This window comes from Saccopteryx leptura, chromosome 5 (genome assembly GCF_036850995.1).
Source record: "Saccopteryx leptura isolate mSacLep1 chromosome 5, mSacLep1_pri_phased_curated, whole genome shotgun sequence".
Classification (NCBI taxonomy): domain Eukaryota; kingdom Metazoa; phylum Chordata; class Mammalia; order Chiroptera; family Emballonuridae; genus Saccopteryx; species Saccopteryx leptura.
In genome coordinates this window covers 136,661,825-136,686,422 of record NC_089507.1, presented here as the reverse complement: position 1 = coordinate 136,686,422, position 24,598 = coordinate 136,661,825, and the positions used below count along the sequence as shown (strand labels likewise).

General features: G+C 39.3%; 1 protein-coding gene across 2 annotated transcripts in view; it reads left to right on the top strand.

Moving 5' to 3' along the window:
- Positions 1 to 24,598, top strand: part of USP6NL (USP6 N-terminal like) — a 245,819-nt gene that overhangs the window by 134,249 nt on the left and 86,972 nt on the right. For both annotated transcript variants that reach the window (XM_066385003.1, XM_066385004.1), the window contains exons 4-5: positions 1,228 to 1,310; positions 15,855 to 15,894. In XM_066385003.1, coding sequence (XP_066241100.1) covers positions 1,228 to 1,310; positions 15,855 to 15,894 — 123 coding nt within the window. The remainder of the gene's footprint in view (positions 1 to 1,227; positions 1,311 to 15,854; positions 15,895 to 24,598) is intronic.

Below are 24,598 nucleotides of genomic sequence, written 5' to 3'. Positions count from 1 at the left end.
TTTCCCATTATTATGATTAGGTTTTAGTGTAGTCCATGAAAAACCAAATTACTTTAATTAACTGCTTAACTAATTTAAAACCAGTTGAACTATCATTCATTCATGCTTGCCTGTGGTTATTTTGTTGTTGTTTGTTTTGTTTTCCCCTGCAAGTAACATTTCGTGACCAGGCTTGGCATTGTGCTGACCCTGGGGACTCACGCTATAGACAGGAGTTAGAGCAGTCTTTGCCCACAAGGTGCTCACAGCTTACTTGGAGGAGAACACATGAGCAGACAAGTATAAAGTATATGCAGATGGAGGAGTTCAAAAGAAAGTTGGGTATTGAGTCTGAAATATGAGGGATTGGTACAGACCAGTTACATTTGGGGTTCTTGCACTAACAGTGCTGGTTAACTGCCTCAAGGGTAGAATAAGAGAGCAATGGCTGAGGACAGAGAGTTGGACACACCAACAGCTAAAGCAAGACTGTGAAAAAGCCATCAAAAGAAGAGTTACAAAGGGATGAAGAGAATATGGAGAGGTCGTGTCATGGCGATTGAGGAGTGGGGAGGAAGCAACACAGCTAAGTTCTTCCAAAAAATCCATGAGATAAGTACTGAAGAGTGTCCACTGGTTTTAACATTGGGAGATTGTTTTTGATCGTGGCAGGAATAGTTTCAGGGCTGATGTATCTGTGAAGTAAAGATGTAGAGAGACAAGGTTAATAGTCCACTCTTCTGAGAAGAGAACGATGAAAAGACAAGAAATACTCTTTTTCTAAGACATACTCACTCTAAAACTTTAAAGTTTGACAGTTCATTCTTGTGTGACAAGGTTAATAGTCCACTCTTCTGAGAAGAGAACGATGAAAAGACAAGAAATACTCTTTTTCTAAGACATACTCACTCTAAAACTTTAAAGTTTGACAGTTCATTCTTGTGTGACTTCCTTATCCTCCATTGTCCCCTTCGTCCCAAATCTGAAAGGAACCCAAATCTGATCAAAGCTTAGCTACATGTCAGCTGTTGCTGATATAATAGTATCTCCCAATGTTTATAAGTAGAAAGTAGTGATTATATTGCCAAAAATATATATATTTTAAAGTTAACTAAAGGTGGATAGTGCCTCATTTCTAGCTCTTACTGTTAATACATACAAATAACCCTTCTTTTTTGGTCTTTTTATTTAAAAAATTATTCAGTTTTATAGATTTCCAATAATACCCTTCTTTATTCACTATTATAGGGACGAGAAGGTGCAGAGATTGAACCTTGGGAAGATGCTGATTATCTTGTTTACAAAGTCACGGATAGATTTGGATTTTTACAGTAAGTTGTATAGATTGAAAGCTAACCTTTTTATTATAATGCATTTATTGACACCTGTTTTATTGTTTTTATTTATTTCCAAGACTGTTCTGCAACATACTTTTAAAAAAATTATATTTAGAAAATTAAATTTAATAGGGTGACACTGATTGATAAGAGTACATAGGTTTCAGGTGAACATTTCTATAGCATTTGAACTGTTGATTATGTTCTGTGCCCATCGCCCAAAGTCAAATCATTTTCTGTCACAGTATATTTGTCCTCCTTTAGTCCCCTTTTCCCTAATGCCCTCCCCCATGTACTTTTTGATATTAAATTTCTAGCATTTTTAACCTCCAAGATTAAAATTAAACTATTTTGTAGGAATACAATCTTTAATATGTATTTATTATACTTAGTGCAATAAATGAATTGTGTTAATAATTCAGCAGAATTAAATTGAAATGAATAACAATTTGTATTTCAAAAATAGTTATATAACATTTCTTTTTATATAAATGCATTTTAAAAATAATTAGTAATTAGAACTTTGGTGTTATGCAGCCTAAAATTGAACAATGAAAAGAAAATGCCATTTGTCTTTCTTATAGTTGTAATTGTGTTCATGTTATTGGTTCTCAAAATTAATTCCATTTATCTTGAGTATGTTATATGAATAGTTGAAAGAGGTCTAGACCACTGTAAAATAAAGTGGTTAAAAGGATTTTGACTCTTAATATCCTGCAAACAATGTGAATCTGCCTGTTTGTTTCTGGCATTGTTTAGCCAGATTCCCATGGGCTGGAGACTTCTCTTCATTTCTGTGGTTTTTGGTTCCATTCAGTTCAGTGATTCACTTCTCGTTCAAATGTATATTTTTCGGTCTTGTTTACTATAAATAAGCAAAAGTCAGAAATTTTTATTTTCTGATATATGATTAAATTTTGAAGGAAAAATACAATTTCTTGTATACACAGCTGTAATGTATAGTACTCAGCACTTGTGTTTTCTTTCTGTTCAGGTTTCTTGCATTTAGATAATATTTGGTGGTGTAATGTTTTTCTCAGTGTAAAAGTAGCAAACAGACAAACAGAAGTAGTTCTGGAAGTTAGAGAATATATGCTTTTCTGTGGCTTGGCTGACTCAGTTAACCATTTCATGCCTCATGTGTAAAACAGAAATCATGGACTGCCGTACATACCTTACAGTGTAGTGGAAGCTTTGAAGACAGAAAACAGTAGAATGCTATATAAAAGTCTGGACAAATGTAAGGTGCTATTTATTATACCTAATGACATTAGCATGCCCGAAATATTCTTCTGAGTAGTTTTAATTAGAAGACTTTGAACTTTAACAGACTAACAGAGCAGTATTTAGCTATGATGAAAATACTGTTCTTAAATTAGCCCCCCAACTTTCACTTTTTTTAAAAAGTAAATCAGACTTGGCCACAAATGTGGCAGGAAATGATTACACATTTGTGTGAGTTAATATGTAAACCTGAGGTTGGTGAGTGAAGTTTTAAGGACAGTGTGAACATTTAGCACTGTCAAGATCAGGGGTCTCCAAACTTTTTACCCAGGGGGCCAGTTCACTGTCCCTCAGACCGTTGGAGGGTTGGACTATAAAAAAAACTATGAACAAATCCCTGTGCACACTGCACATATCTTATTTTAGAGTAAAAAAACAAAACGAGGATAAATACAATATTTAAAATAAAGAACAAGTAAATTTAAATCAACAAACTGACCAGTATTTCAATGAGAACTATGGGCCTGCTTTTGGCTAATGAGATGGTCAATGTCTGGTTCCATATTTGTCACTGCTAGCCGTAACAAAGTGATATGATGCGCTTCCGAAGCCGTGACGCGTGCGTCCCGTGTCACTGAAAGTAGTACTGTACGTGAGCGAGGCCGCACTTTGTGGCGCCGCCACATACTGTGCTCCTCTCACTGACCACCAATGAAAGAGGTGCCCCTTCTGGAAGAGCAGTGGGTGCCAGATAAATGGCCTCAGGGGGCCGCATGCGGCCCGTGGGCCGTAGTTTGGGGACCCCTGGTCAAGATCATTGGATCCCAAACTTTCCTGCACATAAAAGTTAGCTACAAACTGTTTGTTTGTTAAAAATAGGTTTCTGGGGGTCTAGCTCAGATCTTGCTTCAGCAGGTTGAATACAACTCATCTGATTTGGACCTCTCCATGTTTCTGATGGAAGTGAATCACTCTAACAGATGCTTTAATCACAAAATGGTCTAATGTAATACAGAATACACATGAAAAATCCATGCATTACAAAAGGGCCTAGTTATTACCTAAATTCTCCTTCTTCATTGATGAAACAGTGTGAGCGAGCTTCTGGCTCGAGGGCAGCCTGTCCTCGGCAGTCTAAAGCTCCCACTCAGTCATTTTGTGTCTGTTTCTCACCCTCTGTGCTGAGGTCCATTGGCACAGTGAAAAGTTTATCTTGAGCATATTCGTTCATACTTATTGAGCACTGTGTGACTCTTTACATGGCTTTATGCTCTTTACATGGATTAACTCATTTATTCCTCTCAAAAACTCTGAAAAAGGTACTCTTTTGTTTTTAATAGTTTTTTTTTAGAGGAAAATGAAGTGCAAAGTGGTCCTGCAGCTTGCCAACATTGTGCTGACAGTAGGTGTCAGATGTGGGATGTGGACCTTGGCAGTCCTGTAACCGAGCTGGTGTTCGGAACATCTGCTTTATACCATATACCACCTGCTGCTGCTCCCCTGTGTTTTTAATGAGAGAAACACAGTAGAAGGCTTTGAAATGCCTAGAAAGAAGAAGGGGAACGGGGAGAGGACCTAAGAGAGTAATACTGTTTGAAGTGACCACATGTACTGAGGGATGCTCAGATAGCCAAGCTTACCATTTTTTAAAAACAAAGCCAACTTTGTTGGGATACCAGTTCCCATACTATCACACTAGTTACTTTTTTTAACAGACACAGGGCGAAAGTCAGAGAGAGGAATGGATAGGGACAGACAGACAGGAAGGGAGATGAGAAGCATCAGTTCTTCGTTGCAGCTCCTTAGTTGTTCATTGATTGATTTCTCATATGTGCCTTGACAGGGGGCATGGGGGGTGGGCGGGGGCTACAGCAGAGCAAGTTACCCCTTGCCAGAGACCATAGGGTCACATCTATGATCCCACGCTCAGCCAGCTACCCCTCGCTCAAGCTGCTGAGCCTGTGCTCAAGCTGGTGGCCTCGGGGTTTCGAACCTGGGTTCTCTGCGTCCCAGTCCAACACTCTATCCACTGTGCCACCGCCTGGTCAGGCACTAGTTACTTTTTTTTTTTTTTACAGAGACAGAGAGAGGGTCAGAGTGAGGGATAGACAGGGACAGACAGACAGGAATGGAGAGATGAGAAGCATCAATCATTAGATTTTCGTTGCGCATTGTGCCACCTTAGTTGTTCATTGATTGCTTTATCATATGTGCTTTGACCGCGGGTCTTCAGCAGACCAAGTAACCCCTTGCTTGAGCCAGCGCGACCTTGGGTCCAAGCTGGTGAATTTTTGCTCAAACCAGATGAGCCCTCACTCAAGCTGGCAACGTCGGGGTCTCGAACCTGGGTCTCCCACATCCCAGTCCGACGCTCTATCCACTGTGCCACTGCCTGGTCAGGCACTAGTTACTTTTTTATTTATTTACTCTATCATGAAGTCCAAAGGAAGGCAGCACAAATGAAAATAATGAAGCAGAGAAATGAATTTTCGTGTAATGTTAGGCTTTATTAGATTTCACCAGTCATTGATTTTTGTTACAATGCCTAATTTCAGTTAAATGCTTTCTTCAGAGGTTGCTGCTGGTGACTTTTATTGCTTGTCACTGCAGACTGAAGTTTTTTGTGCTATTGAATAAAGTCACATGGCCTAGGTGTTTAGATACTGCTCCCTGTCACACCTTGACAAAAGAACATTTATTTCTGCTCTTAGTTCTTTGCAAGTTTTTAAAATTTTATTTATTTATTTATTTATTTTTTGCAGGGACAGAGAGTCAGAGAGAGGGATAGATAAGGACAGACAGACAGGAACGGAGAGAGATGAGAAGCATCAATCATTAGTTTTTCCTTGTGACACCTTTGTTGTTCATTGATTGCTTTCTCATATGTGCCTTGACCACGGGCCTTCAGCAGACCGAGCAACCCCTTGCTGGAGCCAGTGACATTGGGTTCAAGCTAGTGGGTTCTTGCTCAAACCAGATGAGCCAACGCTCAAGCTGGCGACCTCGGGGTCTCGAACCTGGGTCCTCTGCATCCCAGTCCAACACTCTATCCACTGTGCCACCGCCTGGTCAGACTGAAATTAGGTTTTAAGTGTCAATGTCAATACAGTGCAATGGCAAAAATTAACTTTATAGCCTTCTCTGAAGGCTGCTGACTTCATATCTAATTATAGTTTTAGCGAGTTAAATTACTTATTATGAAAGAATGATGGTAATTATCAAATTCAGTACAGGAATAACTTGGTTTTTATAACAGATTTCACAGTAAATACGAGAACTGATGCTGGAGCGGGACTATCTTTGTTAAGTACTGTATACAGAAACAGGAGCTGTCCCCAGCCTGTATGCCTGTGGTTGCATTGCCTTTGGAAAATGGAGAATTGAGCTTATTTAAAGAAGTTAGAGAACTTTCAACATTTTTGTCAGAAATAGCCAGTGCTACTATTCTGTTCAACAAAGAATGTTTGGTATTTGGATAATGATAATGCTTTTAGGTCACAAGCTATAAATAGAAAAATTAGAAGGAATTTGTACGAAAAATAAAGATAAAGATTTTAAACTACTTATCAAAATTTGTATTTTTATAAAACTTAGCTAATTGTAATTTACTATGACTATATAAATATTATAAAGCCATAATTAAGGTGTTTTTGTTTTTAAAGAGGATCTGTTTTGATGGCAAGGGCTTGAGAACTCTTTCTACTGATCTAATAATTTTGACTGGAATAAATCTAAATTTAGACAAATTTTTCTATAAAAAGAAATAACAGGCCCTGGCCAGTTGGCTCAGTGATAGAGCGTCGGCCTGGCGTGCAGGAGTCCCGGGTTTGATTCCCGGCCAGGGCACACAGGAGAAGCGCCCATCTACTTCTCCACCCCTCCCCCTCTCCTTCCTCTCTGTCTCTCTCTTCCCCTCCTGCAGCCAAGGCTTATTGGAGCAAAGTTGGCCTGGCCTCTGCCTCAGGCGTTAGAATGGCTCTGATTGCGGCAGAGCAACGCCCCAAGATGGGCAGAGCATCGCCCCCTGGTGGGCATGCTGGGTGGGTCCCAGTTGGGTGCATGTGGGAGTCTGTCTGACTGCCTCCCTGTTTCCAACTTCAGAAAAATACAAAAAAAAAGAAAAAAAGAGAGAAATAACATTTAGTCATTCAGTATATTTAGTTTAACTGATTATAACAAGTTGTAACTTTCTAAATGAAAGTTTATCTCAAGTAATAGAAATACTCCATCTGCACTATTGAAAAATTACAGACACATATAATTAGTATTTCCAAATTTAGTAGGAGATGAAAAATAGATCCAGTGAATGTCTGTATCTCTCCAGAGATGACCATGTTGTTGCTACTGTATTTCTGTGAGGCACAATTCTTACTGTTGGCTTGCTGTGTTCTTTGAGCAGCTTCTAGGTGCTTCTTTCTCTTAGAGGATAAACCTTTGGTTGTTTTCTAAAGCAGAGGAGGCAAGTCATTTTCTGTAAAGAGCCAGATAATAAATATTTTTGTCTTTATGGTCTCTTTGTCACAGCTATTCAGCTCCACCATTGTAGCATAAAAACAACCACAGAAAAGACATAAATGAATGAGTGTGGCAGCATTCCAGTGAAATGTTATTTATAAAAATAGGCACTGGACCGGCTTTGATTCACTTACCCAGATTTTTTTCCTTTATTTTTTTCTACTCGAAGAATATTTAGGTGGCAGGATAAAGATGCATATGTGTATGCAGGGATGCATTTCCCTTCCTTTCATACATTCACTTAGTAATAGTAGTGTATTCTTTCAGTATGCCAGCACCTGTGCCTGAGGCCAGTGCAGTGCTATACATGTGTATTATAGACATTGTGTGTAGCTCTTGCTAAGGCAGCATTCCTCTACTTTCTCCTTAAAAGGCTGTGAAAATTAATGCATGCCAATATAGAAATTTGAGGAGTAATAGATTTTTGGAAATGGGTATTGTGCATATAGCAAATTTTATATAAAAGGTTTCAGGTTTGGAGCAAAAATGCCAGAAAACCCACATAGGAAAACTTGACCACATTCTTGAGCTCTATAATCCATCTGTGAAGTCTCAAGACTTATTATAAAATTCAACATCCATTCATGACAAAACTCTCAACAGAATGGGTAGAGAATAAATGTATCTCAACATAATAAAGGCCATATATGACAAGTCCACAGCTAAGATTGTTCTCAATGGGGAAAAACTGAAAGCGTTTCTTTTAGGATGAGAAACAAGGCAACGATGTTCACTCTTGCCACTTGTATTCAGTATAGGACTGGAAGTCCTAGCCAGAGCAAAAAGGCAAGGGAAAATAAAAGGCAACTGAATCAAAAGGGAAGAAATAAAACTGTCTCTGTAGATAATATGATCTCATATATAGAAAACCCCAAACTCTACCAAAATAAAACACACACACACACACACACACACACACACACACACACTGTTAGAACTAATCAATAAATTCAGTAGTGCAGGATACAAACTCAGTATACAAAAAGATCAGTTGTGTTTCTATATACCAAAACAAACTATCAGAAAGAGAAATTAAGAGAACCATTCCATTTATAATTGCATAAAAAAAATCAAGTACCTAGGAATCAATTTAACTAATAGATCTTTACTCTGAAAACTATAAGATATTGTTGGAAGAAATGGAAGAAAATACAAATAAATGGAATGGTATTCTACTGGTAGATTAGAAAAATTAATATTGTTAAAATGTCCATTCTACCCAAAGTGATGTTCAGGTTCAGATTCATCCCTATCAAAATTCCAATAGCTTGTTCTATAGAAATAAAATAAATAATTCTAAAAGTTAGTCATAAAAGACCCCGAATCACCAAAGCAAGTTTGAGCAAGAAAACAAGGCTGGAAGCATTATACTTTCTGATTTCAAACTATATTACAAAGCCATAGTAATCAAAGTAGTATGGTATTGACATAAAAACAGATATATAGATCAATGTAACAGAATAGAGAGCCCAGAAATAAACCCACATATATATGGCAAATTAATTTATAACAAAGGAGGCAAGAATGTACAATGGGGAATGGATAGTGTCTTCAATAAGTGTAAATAGAATTAGGAAAAGTGGACATCTGCATACAAAAGAATGAAACCGGACCACTATCTTACATTGTACACAAAAGTCCACTGAAAATGGATTAAAGACTGAACATAAGACCCGAAACCATAGAATTCCTAGAAGAAAATGGCTGCAGTAAACTTCTTGACATCGATCCTGGTTAGGATGTTTTTTGGATTTGACATGAAAAGCAAAGGCAACAAAAGCAGAAAACAAGCAGGACTATTTCAAATGAAAAAGTTTCTACACAGCAAAGGAAACCATCAACAAAATGAAAAGGCAGCCTACCAAATGGGAGAAACCATTTGCAAATTGTATGTTTGATAAGTGGTTAATACCCAAACTATATAAAGAACTCATACAACTCAATAGCAAAAAAAGACAAACAATTTGATTAAAAAAATGGACAGAGGATCTGAATAGACATTTTTCCAAAGAAGACATCCAGGTGGCCAACAAGTATAGGAAAAAGGGGTCGGTAGCACTAATTATTGGGGAAATGCAAATCTAAATCACAATGAGATCATCTCATACCAGTTTAGAATAAAAAGGACAAGAGATAACAAGTATTGGTGAGGATGTGAAAAGGGAACCTTCTATACTACTGGTGGGAATGTAAATTGGTATAGCCATTATGGAAAACAATATGAAGGTTCTGCAAAAGATTAAAATCGAACTACCATATGATCCAGCAATTCTACTTCTGAGAATTTATCTGAAAAAAATCCAAAACATTAATTCAAAAGCTGTATATACCCTGTGTTTATTGAAGCATTACCATATTTCCCCATGTATAAGATGCTCCCTTGTATAAGAGGCACCTTAGTTTTGGAGCCTGAAATTAAAAAAAAATGTATTACATAAAGCTATTGAACTCAAGTTTTATTTATCATAAAATTCATACAACTCCTCATCACTGTCAAAACTGCCATCCATTGGCTTGTCCTCATCTGCGTCTGATGATGAATCACTGTCTTCAACAATGAGCGCAAAAACAAGCACGAAAAAGCAGGAAATGCAATTAAAAACATCTACAACCACTATATAAGACACACCCAGTTTTTAGACCCCATATTTTTCAGGGAAATGTGCGTCTTATACATGGGGAAATGTGGTATTTATAACAGTTAAATAAGGAAGCAACCTAAGTGTCCATCCATGGATGAATGGAAAAGAAATGTTCATATATAGCTCTATGGCATTATATCATGTTAAGGAACATAAGTCAGACTGAGAAAGACCAATACTGTATAATATCACTTATATGTGGAACTTTAAAAACAACAAAAAACTCAGAGAGAGAGAGAGAGAGAGAGAGAGAGAGAGAATAGATTGGTGGTTGCCAGAGGCAGGGGTAAGGGTTGGGGACAGTGGATAAAGATGGTCAATAAGTATAAATGTACAGCAAGGTGACTATAGTTAACCATGCTGTATTGGACATTTGAAGGGAAGAGATGTTTAAAGTTCTTGTTACAAGAAAAAAATTAAAAACACTGTAAAAGCCCTGGTCGGTTGGCTCAGCAGTAGAGCGACGGCCCAGCATGTAGAAGTCCCAGTTCAATTCCTGGCCAGAGCACACAGGAGAAGCACCCATCTGCTTCTCCACCCTTTCCCCTCTCCTTTCTCTCTATTTCTCCCCCTCCCGCAGTCAAGGCTCCATTGGAGCAAAGTTGGCTTGGACGCTGAGGATGGCTCCATGGCCTCTACCTCAGGTGCTACAATAGCTCTGGTTTCAATGGAGCAACGTCCCAGATGGTCAGAGCATCATTCCCTAGTGGGCATGCTGGGTGGATCCTGGTCGGGCACATGTGGAAGTCTGCCTCCCTGCTTCTTAGTTCAGAAAAATACAAAAAAAAAAAAAATAATAATAATAAATAAAAACTGTAAACATATTTGATGATGGGTATTAACTAAACTCAATATAATCATTTTGCAAAATACACGTGCACGTGCGCACACACACATGTACGTATCAAATCATTATGTTTGTAAAGCCAGTAGCCATGGCCACCATCAGAGCCACCTGGCCCGTTCAGATTTACATTTGATTCGGACAGATGGTAATGAAACAACAGAGCCAAGAACTGGTGGGCCATTACCTTTAATCCTAGCTTGCACCTGGAGGGCAAGAAATACACACAGTGGGAAAACACTTTCCTTTCTATTCAGGGCTCCCAAAGCCACTGACTTATCCGAGTTTTCTAGAATCAAAGGTTTCTACCTCACCAACCTTATTCACCTCTGTTCCCCATCTCCTTCTCTCTGCACAAACTCTGCACAAACTGGCTTCTCCTACAGCACTCCACCATCTTGGCTGCTTCTCCTCTCCTCCACGTGGCCTTTCTCTGCTCTCCTCTCTAATGCTAATCTCAGGAACTGAGAGAAAGCAAGGTCCCTGTCTGCCCCACTTTATAGTGCAGAAATCAAAACCAATATACAAACAAGGAAGTCTCTGATACAAAGTCACTTAGGGTGGGAAAGGCTTAGTCTTAAAACTAAGCCTTAGTCTTATAACAACCCTACCGTTGCTTACAGCCTGTCCCTCACACCCAAAGCAAAATATAAGGGAGCAAACCTATATTATCATATTTACAAACTTATTTGACCAACAATATTATAGCCTAAAACTAATACATTGTTATATGTCAATTGTCTCAGTTTTTAAATGGATACATTTTAAAACACACATTAATAAATGCTTTGATAGTAGAAGTTCAGTAACTGTTTGGGGGTCATGCTAGGGCCTGGATAGGCAACCAGATCCTGGTGGGGTTGCAGCAGGGCAAAAGGAAATTGTGTAAACTATTGGGTTGAATGGAATTCTCAGACCAAGTTTGTGGATTCCTGGATTTTGCCTGAGTCTGACTGTGGTTGTGTATGTATATTCTGGCATTCCTCTCTCCCAGGGTTTCAACAGCATGACTTGAGGTTAAGGTGGAGAAGCATGCTGTGTGCACCCCTGCAGCTTTCTCCCATCTTGAATTTCACAAAGCACTTGATTCTGTAAGATCTGCCAAACACAGGCCATGTAGTCTGAGCAGATGATCAGCATCATTCCACAGACAAGTGCAAAACTTGGCTCTGAATCAAGGTTAAGCTGTCTGTCAATCTTGTTTAGTAAATAGGAATGTACCCCACAACTTGAAAGATCTCCTGTGATAGGCAGCCATAGATAGCACTTAATTTGCAGTTAGGAATGTTCTAATAAACAGTTGTGAGGATCAGCTCAAACCAGCTGTACAAAAAGGTTGACCTTGCCCAGGGCAGCCCAGTCACCCCAGAAATACCATTTGTGGTGCGCACAAAGGGTGCCAGATGTTATTATTTTCAGGTTTCACTGCTGTTGGGCATATAAAATATATTATGCTCACTTTGTTAAAGATGGCGCTGCCCACATGTAAGCTGTTGCCCAGGTGATATTAATGTGTGTTGGGAGCGGGCTGTGGGCAGACAGGATAATTGTAGCCTGGGGCTTGGTTTTGGGATTAAGCCTTTCTCACCCCTTCTGATGTGGGGTGGTACAATCCTATCATGCCTCAGAAAGTGACTTTGTATTGGAGACTTCCCTATTTTGTATATTGGATTAAAGGTTTTAATTTCTACACTATAAAATGGGGGCAGAACGGGAGCTTGCTCGTGGTTCCTGAGATTAATATTAGAGGAGAGAGCAGAGAGGAGAGCAGAGAAAGGCCACGTGGAAGAGGCCAGGAGAAGCAGCCAAGATGGCGGAGTGTTGAGTGAGAAGCCAGTTTGTGCAGTTTGTGCAGGGAGAAGGAAGGAGATGGGGAACAGAGGTGAATGAGACTGGTGAGCTAGAAACCTTTGATTCTCGGAAACTTGGATAAGTCAGTAGCTTTGTGAGCACTGAATGTGAGTGGGTTTTGGAGCCCAGTGTGTGTTTTTACTTGCCCACCGGGTGCAAGCTAGGATTAAAGACTATGGCCCACCAGTTTTTGACTCCGCTGTTTCTTTACCAACTGTTGGGCAGATAAAATATATTATGCTCACTTTGTTAAAAATAGCTCTGCCCACATGGAGGCCGTCACCCAGGTGATTATTAATGTGTGTTGGGGGTGGGCTGTGGGCAGGCAGAATCCTTGTAGCCTGGGGCTTGGTTTTGGGATTAAGCCTTTCCCACCCTTTTTGCTGTGGGGTGGTGCAATCCCATCATGCCCCAGATAAGTGTCTTTGTATTAGAGACTTCCCTATTTTGTATATTGGATTAAAGGTTATGAATCTACACTATAAAATAGGGGCAGAACGGGAGCTTGCTCTCTTGGTTCCTGAGATTAGCAGAGAGGAGAGAGCAGAGAAAGGCCACGTGGAGGAGGCCAGGAGAAGCAGCCAAGATGGCGGAGTGTTGAGTGAGAAGCCAGTTTGTGCAGAGTGTCTGCAGGGAGAAGGAAGGAGATGGGGAACAGAGGTGAATAAGTCTGGTGAGCTAGAAACCTTTGATTCTAGGAAACTCGGATAAGTCAGTAGCTTTGTGAGCACTGAATGTGAGTGGGTTTTGGAGCCCAGTGTGTGTTTTTACTTGCCCACCGGGTGCAAGCTAGGATTAAAGAAGATGGCCCATCTGTTTTTGGCTCTGTTGTTTCTTTACCGACTGTCCGAATACAATGCGAACCTGAATGGGCCAGGCGGCTGCTATGATGGTGGCCCTGGCCACTGGCTTTACACCGACTGTCCGAATCCAATGTGAACCTGCATGGGCCAGGCTGCTGTGATAGTGGCCCTGTATACTGGCTTTACAACTGCTGACCATTTTACCTAGTGTTGGTCAAATGAGTTTGTAAATTGATATATATATTTGCTTGCTTATAGTTTGCATTGGGTGTGGGGGACAGGCTGTAAGCAGGCTGGGTTGTTATAGCCTGAGGTCTAGTTTTAAGACTAAGCTTTTCCCCACATCCTTGACTGTTGTATGATGTGGGTGGTGCACTCTTATGAGGAATCCCATTATGCCTCAGATAAGTGACTTTGTATCAGAGACTTCCTTGTTTGTATATTGGATTAAAAGGTTTTGATTTCTATAGTATAAAGTGGGGCAGACCGGGAGCTTGCTCTCTCTCAGTTCCTGCTGTCACCATTGCAGGGGCCTCCCTGATTCCTTGCCCTCTATGGGAAAAGCAGGATTTCTGCTTTTCCTTGTCTTCTTTTGTGGCTTGCCTGTCTTGGTGAGAGACCAATAAACAGAATGGCTCACCATCCTCCGACTCCGCCATTTCTTTACCATCTGCCCGAATCCAATGGGAACCTGCATGTGAATGGCCACGATGGTGGCTCCTGGCCTTACACCTAGGAAGTACATTTCAGTGGTGTGACAAGCCCTTTTCTGCCAGGGAATGAAGAATGGACAGATACACTTTTAAACCAGTAGTTGTATCCTGTATTATTCATACATAATACACCACAGTAATCAGGGTTATAAATTAGCTGGGAAATTTAGACTAAGAGCATAATGGAAAGTATAAAAAAAATCAAGGGGTCACATTCTCTAAAGGTGAGTGGACACTTTACATTAGAAAAAACAACAACAGACTTTATATTTAATCCTCAAAGCTTCTGGTCTTCTTGAGAATTGGTTTTTCAGCCTTTTCGTATACTCCTGCACAATCTGAAGATCTTGTTGATCTTAATTTGAACTCACTGGGTTAGATATGCTGAACATCTCTACATTAGGCTAAGTGTGACTAAGTGAAAATGATAGTTTCCTTATCTGTGTAATGAGAGTTTGGACTGTGTAAGATCTCTTTCAACAATTACATTTTTTGTCAGTTCCATTGCTATAGGTTTATGGTTCACCTAAGGACTTGTCAGAGTAGCATTGAGTGCCTTTGACATTCTGGACTCTTGAATATGAATGTGTTGCACTATGGAAAGTGGTGTTATTTGGCCGCAGGTGAAGCTAAAGCAACAATGTGTATGTATCATTGCTAAAACATCAATACTACTAGATAGGAACGCAAAGCACATAACTTTGCTTATGGATAGTGTAAGGTATTTTTCCCTGCCGAGAAGAAAGGAAGGGGCCGGAGCCACGAAGTGTGGAATAGTAAAAGGCTTTATTGAGTACAGAGCGCATCCCGCCCGGCGAGGTTCCCTGGCCCCGAGGAAAGATGGAGGCCAGGGAAGTCGCAAGTGGTGACCCGCGTGGGAGATATTTAAAGGGTCCCTAGGGTGGTTGGGCTAATATGACGTGGTGAAATCTCACTGGCTGGCAGAGGGTCGCTTTTTTCCAAAGGACTCCTGGGAAGTTTTGGCGTGCTTGGTTGTGGGCGGTCCTAGCCAAAGTTAGTGGGTCTGACCTTTCCCATTTTCCACCGACCTTACAGATAGCACATTATTTTATGTTCCTGACAGTGAATATAAGAGCCTCAAGAGTATTTTATATTAGAAGTGACATCATAAATTACTGTCAGAAAAGTTAATCTTTATCTGTATGTTAGAAAAATCATTCCCATTGAAGTTTTCACAAGTGAAGATTTCCTTATTAAATAAAAGTTGAAATTTTTTAAAATTCATAAATGTTTTAAAACACTAATTTATTATAGGTCACGATTTGACCTAGATAGTGGAGGTGGTAATCTAGAGTAGAGGATGGCGAACTATGCCCTGCAAGCCAAACCCAACTCACCTCCTTATTTTGTACAAGTTTTATGGGAACAGAAGCACATTTAGTTTACATATTGTCTGTACCTGCTTTCACAATACAAAATCAGAGTTTTTATGAAAAAGACTGTATGGTCCACAAAGCATAAAATATTTATTATTTAAATATGTACCTTTCTAGGAAAAGGTTACTGATGACTCCCAGCGTAGAGCAGCATCGTCCAGCAGAGCTTTTTGCTTTGGAGGAAATGTTCTTTGTATATCCATATTGTCCCAAGTGGTCACCCCTTCAGCACAATTATCTTGCACTTGAACTGTGGCTAGTGAGACTAACTGAATTTTTAATTTTATTTAATTTTAATTTCCATTTAAAATTAAATTGAAACGTGCTTAGAGATTACTTTATTGGGCAGTACAGGTCTAGAAGTTTAAAGATAGAGGTCATAATGGTTACAGAGAGCTAATAGTTTTGTATAGAATTGGGTGGAGTAGGAGCTTTGTAACTTCTGTGATGACAAATAAATGGTCATCACAATATGTACCTATTGGTTTATAATGTTTTCAAAGTTTGCTATGATTTCAACTCTTTGACATGTACTTTTTTTCTCTGCAGTGAGGAGGAGCTCCCATATCATAATGCAGCCGTGGAACGGGTAAGGCCATCTCTGCCTTTACTTAGTTACTGATGAATTGTGTTTGTCAGAGGAATAAAACCTATTTTATTCTATTTCATAAAATCACCTTTCTGATTTTGAGTGCAATATTACATATAAATGGGAAAGTCATTAAAATTTGACTCTCAGTATATCACTGCAAGAAGTAATTAAATTAATGGTGAAATAATTTTAGGAGATTTGATGGGACTTCTGGTAGGTATTTGAGAAAAGGAAAGGTAGCAGTCATCAGCGATTTGCATTCTAGATAGGTAGTTACCAATCCAGGAATGCTTTCTAATGCAGAGCCTCTACAGAGCACAGCTGCTTGGGGCCTACCTGTCTGTTAAGTTAGACTTGCTGGCCAGGTAATTTGTAAGTTTCACAAGGGACTCTCATGTATCCTATGACTGATAGAGCACTATTTCAGACCTTTTGAACATAGCTATTCCATGAAGTTTTAATAACCTTTCTCACAAACAACAACAAAGTTTGCTGTAGTCAAATAAAGATAATATCTTTTTAAGGACTTGGAGAAGTCTTATTTATATAGTAAACCTGTCACGTTCTTTGGTAACCCAGAGTTTCCCTTTTCTTCATTATACTTGGCTAGGGAACTGGTGCCATAGCTGAGGACTAGGGACTAAATGGTTTAAAGTTGGTCAGAATTGCCTTTCCTTCTCTGTTTCCTTCTGTACCAGGAAATGAATTGTAGAATGAGAGGTCGGCTGCTGATTGGAGTTATTCTCAGTTTGTTTATATTTGATAAAGGAGGTAAAATTAGAATTGGAATTTGAAAAGCATTTTAGAAAATCTTTCTAAAATCAAAAATTTCTGAAAATAAACACTGTAGCATAACTTTGAGATATAGACAAAATCGCCATTTTATATATACCACTCACAAAAATTAGGGGATATCTTATAGTTTCATATTCATTTTGAAATATCCCCAAATTTTTGTGAGCAGTATATTATATATGTATAGGGTTCCCTATAGGACTGTATGCAGTTGAAATCTCTTGTGACTTCCTGATTCTCTCAGTATCTTATCTTGAAGTTTTGGTGAAGGTATTTCTTTTTTTTTAACAGCTACAATCTTGCATAGCACTGGACTAGGAACTGCCTAAAATATTCGGATCAAAGAAGACATAGTCTCTTTGAGACGCTCTAATTACTGTCTACCCAGTGATTAGAGGAAGGTTAACTGAGGCAGTATGTGGGAGATTATTGGTGGCTTTTGGGAGCACAGTATCAGTGAAATGAAATGGTAAGCAGGTGTGTGTGGCTAAGGAAGGAATAAGAAGGAAGTGATGAATAACAGTGAGCAATTTCTAAATTCAGCCTCTGGTGAACTTGCTACCAGTCCACTTTGAAATGGGAAAACAAGGATTTATTTTTGTTTCTCTAAGTGGCCACTCTGGCCATTCTTCTCTGCTCTGGTGCCCCGATTTCGCTAATTTTTGGAGCCCATTGATACCACAGCTGTTTCATTGTTCCTCATCACACTCATATCTTTATGCCCCTGTCTTCCCAACTCACTTCTCTAGTCACTTGCATATACTGTATTTCCCCATGTATGACACATCTTAACTTGGGGGCCTGAACTTTGAAAAGAAAATGTGTCACATAAGTTATTGAACTCAAGTTTTATTCATCATAAAATTCATACAACTCCTAATCACTGTCAAAACTCCCGTCCATTAGCTTGTCCTCATCTGTGTCTGATGACGAATCACTGTCTTCATATATTGCCTCCTCCTCAGTCCCATCTATGGCATTCTGAAAACAATCAGTGAAATCTGAAACTGATGAAAACCGAGGCGATTATTTTCATATGAATCAGTGTAAATCCAATTACTGTATTAGCACTTGCAATCAATAAAAAAGCACAAAAACACTGGAAAGCAGTGGAATTGTTTGGCTAGATGCACGGGGTGATGCTCACACAAGGAGAAATAATGCCACACTGAGCAGGAGAACGCGTGGGTTGCCCTTTGTTTTCGCAAAGGTAGCAGCGAGGTCATGTGGGCATGCCAAGGAAATCCGAGGGATCCGAAGAAAACCAAGACAAATTTTTCACAGAAAAAATCCACGAAAACTAAAATGGACGAAACCAAAGTCAACGAAAACCGAGATATTACTGTAGCACACTTCTTAAATGACTTAACCACTGTATAAGACACATCCAGTTGTTAGACCCCAGATTTTTCGAAAAGGGTGCGTCTTATACATGGGGAAATACTTAAACCTCCCTTACCTCTCTTGCTTCTTCTGGTCTAAACTACAGCCCCAGTTAAAACCAACTGTCTGCTACTACAGTGCCTACACCTACATGGCTAAGTGCAACTAGGAGAAGACAACCATGCTGACTTGTTTTGTTTTAAATTCAAGATCACAAACCGTAGCTGGAGTGTTAGTGCTGCCTGGAAGTCCTGGAAGTTATGCTGTTCCGCCCTACTGAATGTCTGCTCTCATTTCAACTGTTGGAACCTTTTCTTTCCTCCTCAGACCTTCTTCACTCTGTCTGCCAATGGTCTTGCTTCTTATTGCTGACAAGAAAATAGAAGCAATCAAGAAAACCTCCACAGGCTTTCACAACCACACCCACCCACCTGTCATCACTTGTGCCTAATGCTCTCATTCCTGTGCGTGTATATGTCGTTCATTCAGGGACATCACTTGAGCTATTTTCCCCTCGCTCTCCTGAACTCTTTCTCTGTCTACTTAATTATTCCCATCAGAGTAAAATCTATTATTATGCCCATTACACCAGTCTTTTTTAAACTTTATTTCCACCTCAGCTACTGCATCAATTCCTACAACATTCTCTGTTGTCTTTACTCTTGAAAGGGGTAACTATATTCTTTCTTTTCTATTTCTTTCCTGCAAGTCTTCCTTGTACCCATTCCAGTCAGATTTTTAACTCCTATTCCCACCCCATTGCCTTGGCTTATCATATTCTCTAACTACCTGTTACATCAAGTGGTCAATTCCCAGTCTTCCTCTTGACCTACCTGCAGCATCTAATATGGTTGGACTGTCTCTCCTGACACATTTTTTTCTTGTACTTCAGAACTCACATATTATTCTTTCCTTACTGGTTGCTCTCAGCTGGCTCTGCTTTCTCTTTCTCACCTCCTTGATCTCTGTACTTCAGGGTGCCTCATGACTCAGCTTTGAACTTCTTTTTGCTATTTGTGTTTCCTCCATGGTAATCTTGTCTAGTTGTTGACTTTAAATGCCAACCATATATTGATGACTTGGCTCTCTGAATCCCAGAGTTGAATATTTTTGTATTTACATTTCAATGTCTAGACTTAGATGTCTGATTTACTATATGCACTTAAATGTCTAATAAATGTTCAAAATGGTGTTTCTGTTATTCTCATCAAATCCTTTCTATTAAGCTCAATATATGGGAACGCCACTCTTCTAGTTCAGTGTAAAAACTTATGAGTTATCTTTGACTTTGTCTTACTGCATATTTTATCTCTTGGCAGTCCAATGAACTCTGCCTTCAAATAGTATTCAGACCAACAGTATCTGACCACCAGCTCTACTTCTACCACCTGGTCCACTGCAGTCTCTTTTCTGGAGCTTCCACCTTTCTTCTTCGGCCATCCCCCACCCCACCCCCCAGAATCTGTCTGTTCACCAAAAGAGCCAGAATGATCCTACTAAAATAAGTAAGGTCATGTTATTCTTTAATTGAAACACAGTAAGAGGGAAAATCCTTAAAATGATCTGCCAAGCTTGTGTGACCTTGTGTTTGAGTGTGTGTTGAGTGTTTCATCATATACTGCCTTCTCTTGCTCACTCACTGGCCTCCTTAGTGCTTCTTTTTTTGAAAATTGTTATTTATTGGTTTTTAGAGCAAGAGGAAGTTTGGGAGTAGAGAGAGAGACAGAAAGGAAAGAGTGAGAAGCATCAACTCATAGTTGCTTCACTTTAGTTGTGCACTGATTGCTTTTCATGTGCCTTGACCAAGGGGATTGAGCCGAGACAGCAACCCCATCGTGCTCAAGCTGATGAGCCCTCAAGCTAGCAACCTCGGGGTTTTGAACCAGAGTCCTAAGCGTTTTGGATCGATTGCCTATCCACTGCACTGCCAGTGGTCAGGCTCCTTAGTGCTACTTGAACATGTCCACCATATTCCTTCAATCAGGCTTTTTGTATCTGCTGCTTCCTTTTGGTGTGCTCTTCCCCTGATGGTGGTGACAAGTCTCAGTTCCTCATTCCTTTAGGTCTCAAAATCACCTTGAAAAACATACCCTCCCTGGCCATCATTTCTAATATGATGGGAGAAACTGCCTCTACAATGCTAATTATCTCCTTCTCTCCTTTTTTTCCTCTCTAGCACTTACTATTTCATGGAGCAAATATTTTATATTTTGTATGTGAGTTTTCTCACTAGGATGTAATCTCTATGAGGGTTTTTCAGAAAATCTGCTTTGCTCACTGCTGTATTCCCAGAAGGCAGAGCAGTGCACACAGGATGTTAGTGTGTGTGCAGTGAGTGCTGGCTGAATGAATGATCAGATGAAGTTGATGACTGCTTTATAACTAAATACGTTGATTTAAAGACTGGCCAAGATTGTCTCTTCAAATGTTAAATGTCCTTTATTTGAGAAATCAGGGACAGAAGAGTGGGAAGATATCTTATAACAAAAGATATTCATATTTGGCAAAACAGAAACCTGGCAACTCAATACTGACTTTTCTCTCCATACCCCCCCCCCTTTTTAAAAATAATTTTCTAGTCTAGTCAGTCCAAGAGTCTGAGAACCAGTGATATAGATGATTTAAGAAATGTGACAGTAAAGAAAAGAAACATAAGACAAAAGCTAGTGGAGGTGCATACTTTAGATAGGTTGTTTATTTTTAATACTTTATTTGGTTTTTAAAGATATTGGCCTGCCCAATCAAAGACCTTCTACCCAATGCAGTCAAACTTGTAATTAATTGGTTTTTTAATCTCAAGATTTTAATGTAATAGGATATCACTAAAAAATGACCTATGCATACCTTAATAATTTAACATAAGACAATTTTATATTCATTTGTCAGTCTTATATTGCGATGGGGCGGGGCTCTTAGGCTGCTGATTGAGATTCCATTATGTCTTTTATACTTAAACTGCACTCCTAGTACATGATCTGCCTTTTACAGTTTTCACTTTTTTATATTGGAAAGAGAACTTTAGACACCTGAAGAGCAGTGTAAAGCTAGAAACTTTTTAGTTTATCGGAATTCCTCCAGTTTGTTTTTTTTTGTTTGTGTTTGTTTTTTTGCCAAATGTAGTTTACATATTTTTTAGTGACTGCCTAGGCCAAATGGCCATTTCTGAGAAACTAATAAAATAAAATTCTACATATGTGACTTTGTTGAATAAAATCAATAGAAATGATAGTCTAAAGTGTTTATTAATTTTGCAAAGCTTACACTTAAAGCATGCACTTATTGTCATTGGGAACCTTATATACTAATGTGTAGTCAAGTAATCATGGCTTTAGTTTGAGATTTGGCAGTGTATTTTTTTACAGAAAGCAAGTGTTTGTTTAAAATAAGGATATAGTAGTAGGCAATCCCTCGTAAGAGGATTAGTGTTGATATTTGCAAAATGCTTTGAATTCCTCCAAATAGGCACTTAAACAAATAAACAAACACACTTATTATGTTTACTCTGCAGAGAGAAATATTAATAATGGATTAGTTTTTTTGAGCTTATTGATGTTTTTAATAAGGAGGAAAGGGTATGTAAAACTATGCATTTTTTGAGATTCATCTATTCCTTTATGTAGTGCAGTATTTTGCATGGCTTACAAAATATTGGAGCCTATTTATAGCTTTTGAAACTATATTTTATTTTTATGTTTCAAATCTTAATCAGAATGCATGACTGATAGACTTCTCAATGTTATTCTGTCAAAACACAAAGCTTTCCTTTTCTTGTTTCTCTCCTGACCTCTGCTGGTGAGGTTAGGTGTGAATGTTTCTGGACAACTTGATCCTGTTAGACATCTTAGTACTCAAATAGGAGAAACAAAAAATCTGAAGACTTGAACTTCGTTGAAGTTCTAAGATTCTTATTCTAGAAGAGAGGCTGTTTAATATCCATCTATGCATTGTGTCCATATTTAACCTTTACTATCTGGATTATTAATCGTATTAATAGTAGGAGGAACCTTGGACCAGATAGAAGAGAAGTTAATGCTGTGCAGGTGATCTACAGTTGTAAGGTGCTTATTGTTCTTGCATGTGGTTAAAAATACAACCTCAGACCACTGGAGGTTGAGAGGTAACAAAGAAGATATTGGTTCCAGTTTTATTTCTTGCACCCTCCTTGCTCAAATAGGAAGGGAGCAGTTGTGACTCAGAGAGGACAGCAATTTAAGGTAATCGAATATCAGATTGTCACTTGAAATGGAAGTGTAGTCCTTTGCTGAAAACAATCCTTGCAAAGAAGAGTACACAACAATGTACCATCTTTGTAGTCAGTGGAGGTATGGAGTGATAGAGATAATGGAGGTCCTAGAGAAGTAATAGAGAATATAGGATGGAGACTAAGACCTCTGCATCATTTTCTTTTTTTTTTTTTTTTTTGTATTTTTCTGAAGCTGGAAACGGAGAGGCAGTCAGACAGACTCCCGCATACGCCCGACCGGGATCCACCCAGCATGCCCACCAGGGGGCGATGCTCTGCCCCTCTGGGGCGTCGCTCTGTTGCATCCAGAGCCACTCTAGCGCCTGGGGCAGAGGCCAAGGAGCCATCCCCAGCGCCCGGGCCATCATTTTGCTCCAGTGGAGCCTCGGCTGCAGGAAGGGAAGAGAGAGACAGAGAGGAAGGAGAGGGGGAGGGGTGGAGAAGCAGATGGGCGCCTCTCCTATGTGCCCTGGCCGGGAATCGAACCCAGGACTCCTGCACACCAGGCCGACGCTCTACCACTGAGCCAACCGGCCAGGGCATCATTTTCCTTTTGATGTATGTTCTAATACCTTCATGGAAATAGAATTGTCTTATATATTATAGTCTCTTATACGTTTTAAAAAATATTTTTAGTGAAAGGAGAGGAGGCAGAGACAGACTCCCTTATGCACCCTGACTGGGATCCACCCGGCAAGCCCACTAGGGGACAATGCTCTGCCCATCTGGGGCCCTTGCTCATTGCACCTGGAGCGATTCTAGTGCCTGAAGTGGAGGCCATAGAGCCATTCTCAGCACCTGAGGCCAACCTGCTCGAGCCAATTGAGCCGTGGCTGTGGGAGGGGAAGAGAGAGTAAGAGAGAGAAAGATAAAGAGGGGAGGGGATGGGTGGAGAAGCGGATGATCGCCTCTCCTGTGTGCTCTGACTTGGAATCAAACCAGACGTTGGGCCAACGCTCTACCACTGAGCCAACTGGCAAGGGCCTCTTATATGACTTTTAAAATTGCAATGATGAGCATATCTAGTATGCAGATCTTAGTTTTTTAATAACATTCCCTATTAAAAAGAACTACTATTTCTTAAAGAAATGACTGGTGTAGGTCTAGGTAGAAAACATATAAAATAAGCCTGAATTATTTTGTGCCAGATAGGATATGTCTAAAGGATCTACTTGCAGGGAGAAATCTCCAACCAGATAAGAGGGAGTCAGATAAATTTGGGACAGTTAGAACTTCAAAAAGAATAATGATAATGGATTATAACACATTGATCCTTTGTATCATAGTGATATTAAAAAGTGTGGAGGAACTAGAAAGGAAAACTTTTTTAATAGAAAAATGTCAGTTAATCATATAAAAGGAATCATAGAATTAGTAAAAAAAAACAAAAAACCCAAATATCATTTTACCACCAATCAACATGATATATCTCTGGTTGTGATTATTGTGGAAAGGACACAACATCTCTGTCATATTCCTGCCAAAATGTAGGAGAAATGATCAGACAAATCTAGATAGTGTGGCCTGGACTTTTCAAAAAGTTCAATGTCATGAAAGACAGAAAAAGGACGGGACTGTTTGAGAGTAAAGGGAAAGAAAGAGACGGGCCAATAAAGGCAGTGCCTAGGCTGTGCTTGGGTTCCCACACTCTCCCTTCCTATCCAGTCCACAGACAGACAGCTGTGCAGAACACCTTTGGGACAAGTAGGAAATTTAGTATAGACTTTTTTTAGGTAATAATAAACCAATTTTAATTTGGGGGTTGTGATAGTGATATATATGGTAATGTGATTTTTTTTTCCCCTCTGAGGTGAAACATACTTCAAATATTTGCTGATGAAGTATTCATGATATCTATGATTTTTCTAATAGATCAGTTAAAAAAAAAGCCATCCCAATATAAATAGATGAAATGAGGCACAATGTAGTAATTAGTGGATTTTGGTGAAACATATATATGATGCACTGTTCTTCCAACTTTTCTGTAGGTTTGAAATATTTCAAAATGAAAATTGGGAAAAGTAAGGTGTCTGTATATAAAGCCCATTGAGTTATTTTATATCATTTTTGTAGAGACATCTAACATCAGTAGTTCTGCTTTTGGACAGCACTTTGAAAGTGTTGCTAACATGATGGAATGATATAATTTCTATCATTATGCTACATAAGAGTTACCATTATAATTTACTTCTGTTAGTTCTATATTACCATGATTAAACTGTTATCAAAACTATTTATGATTTCTGTGTGTACATGCATATTCATTCTCTTACCCCCTCT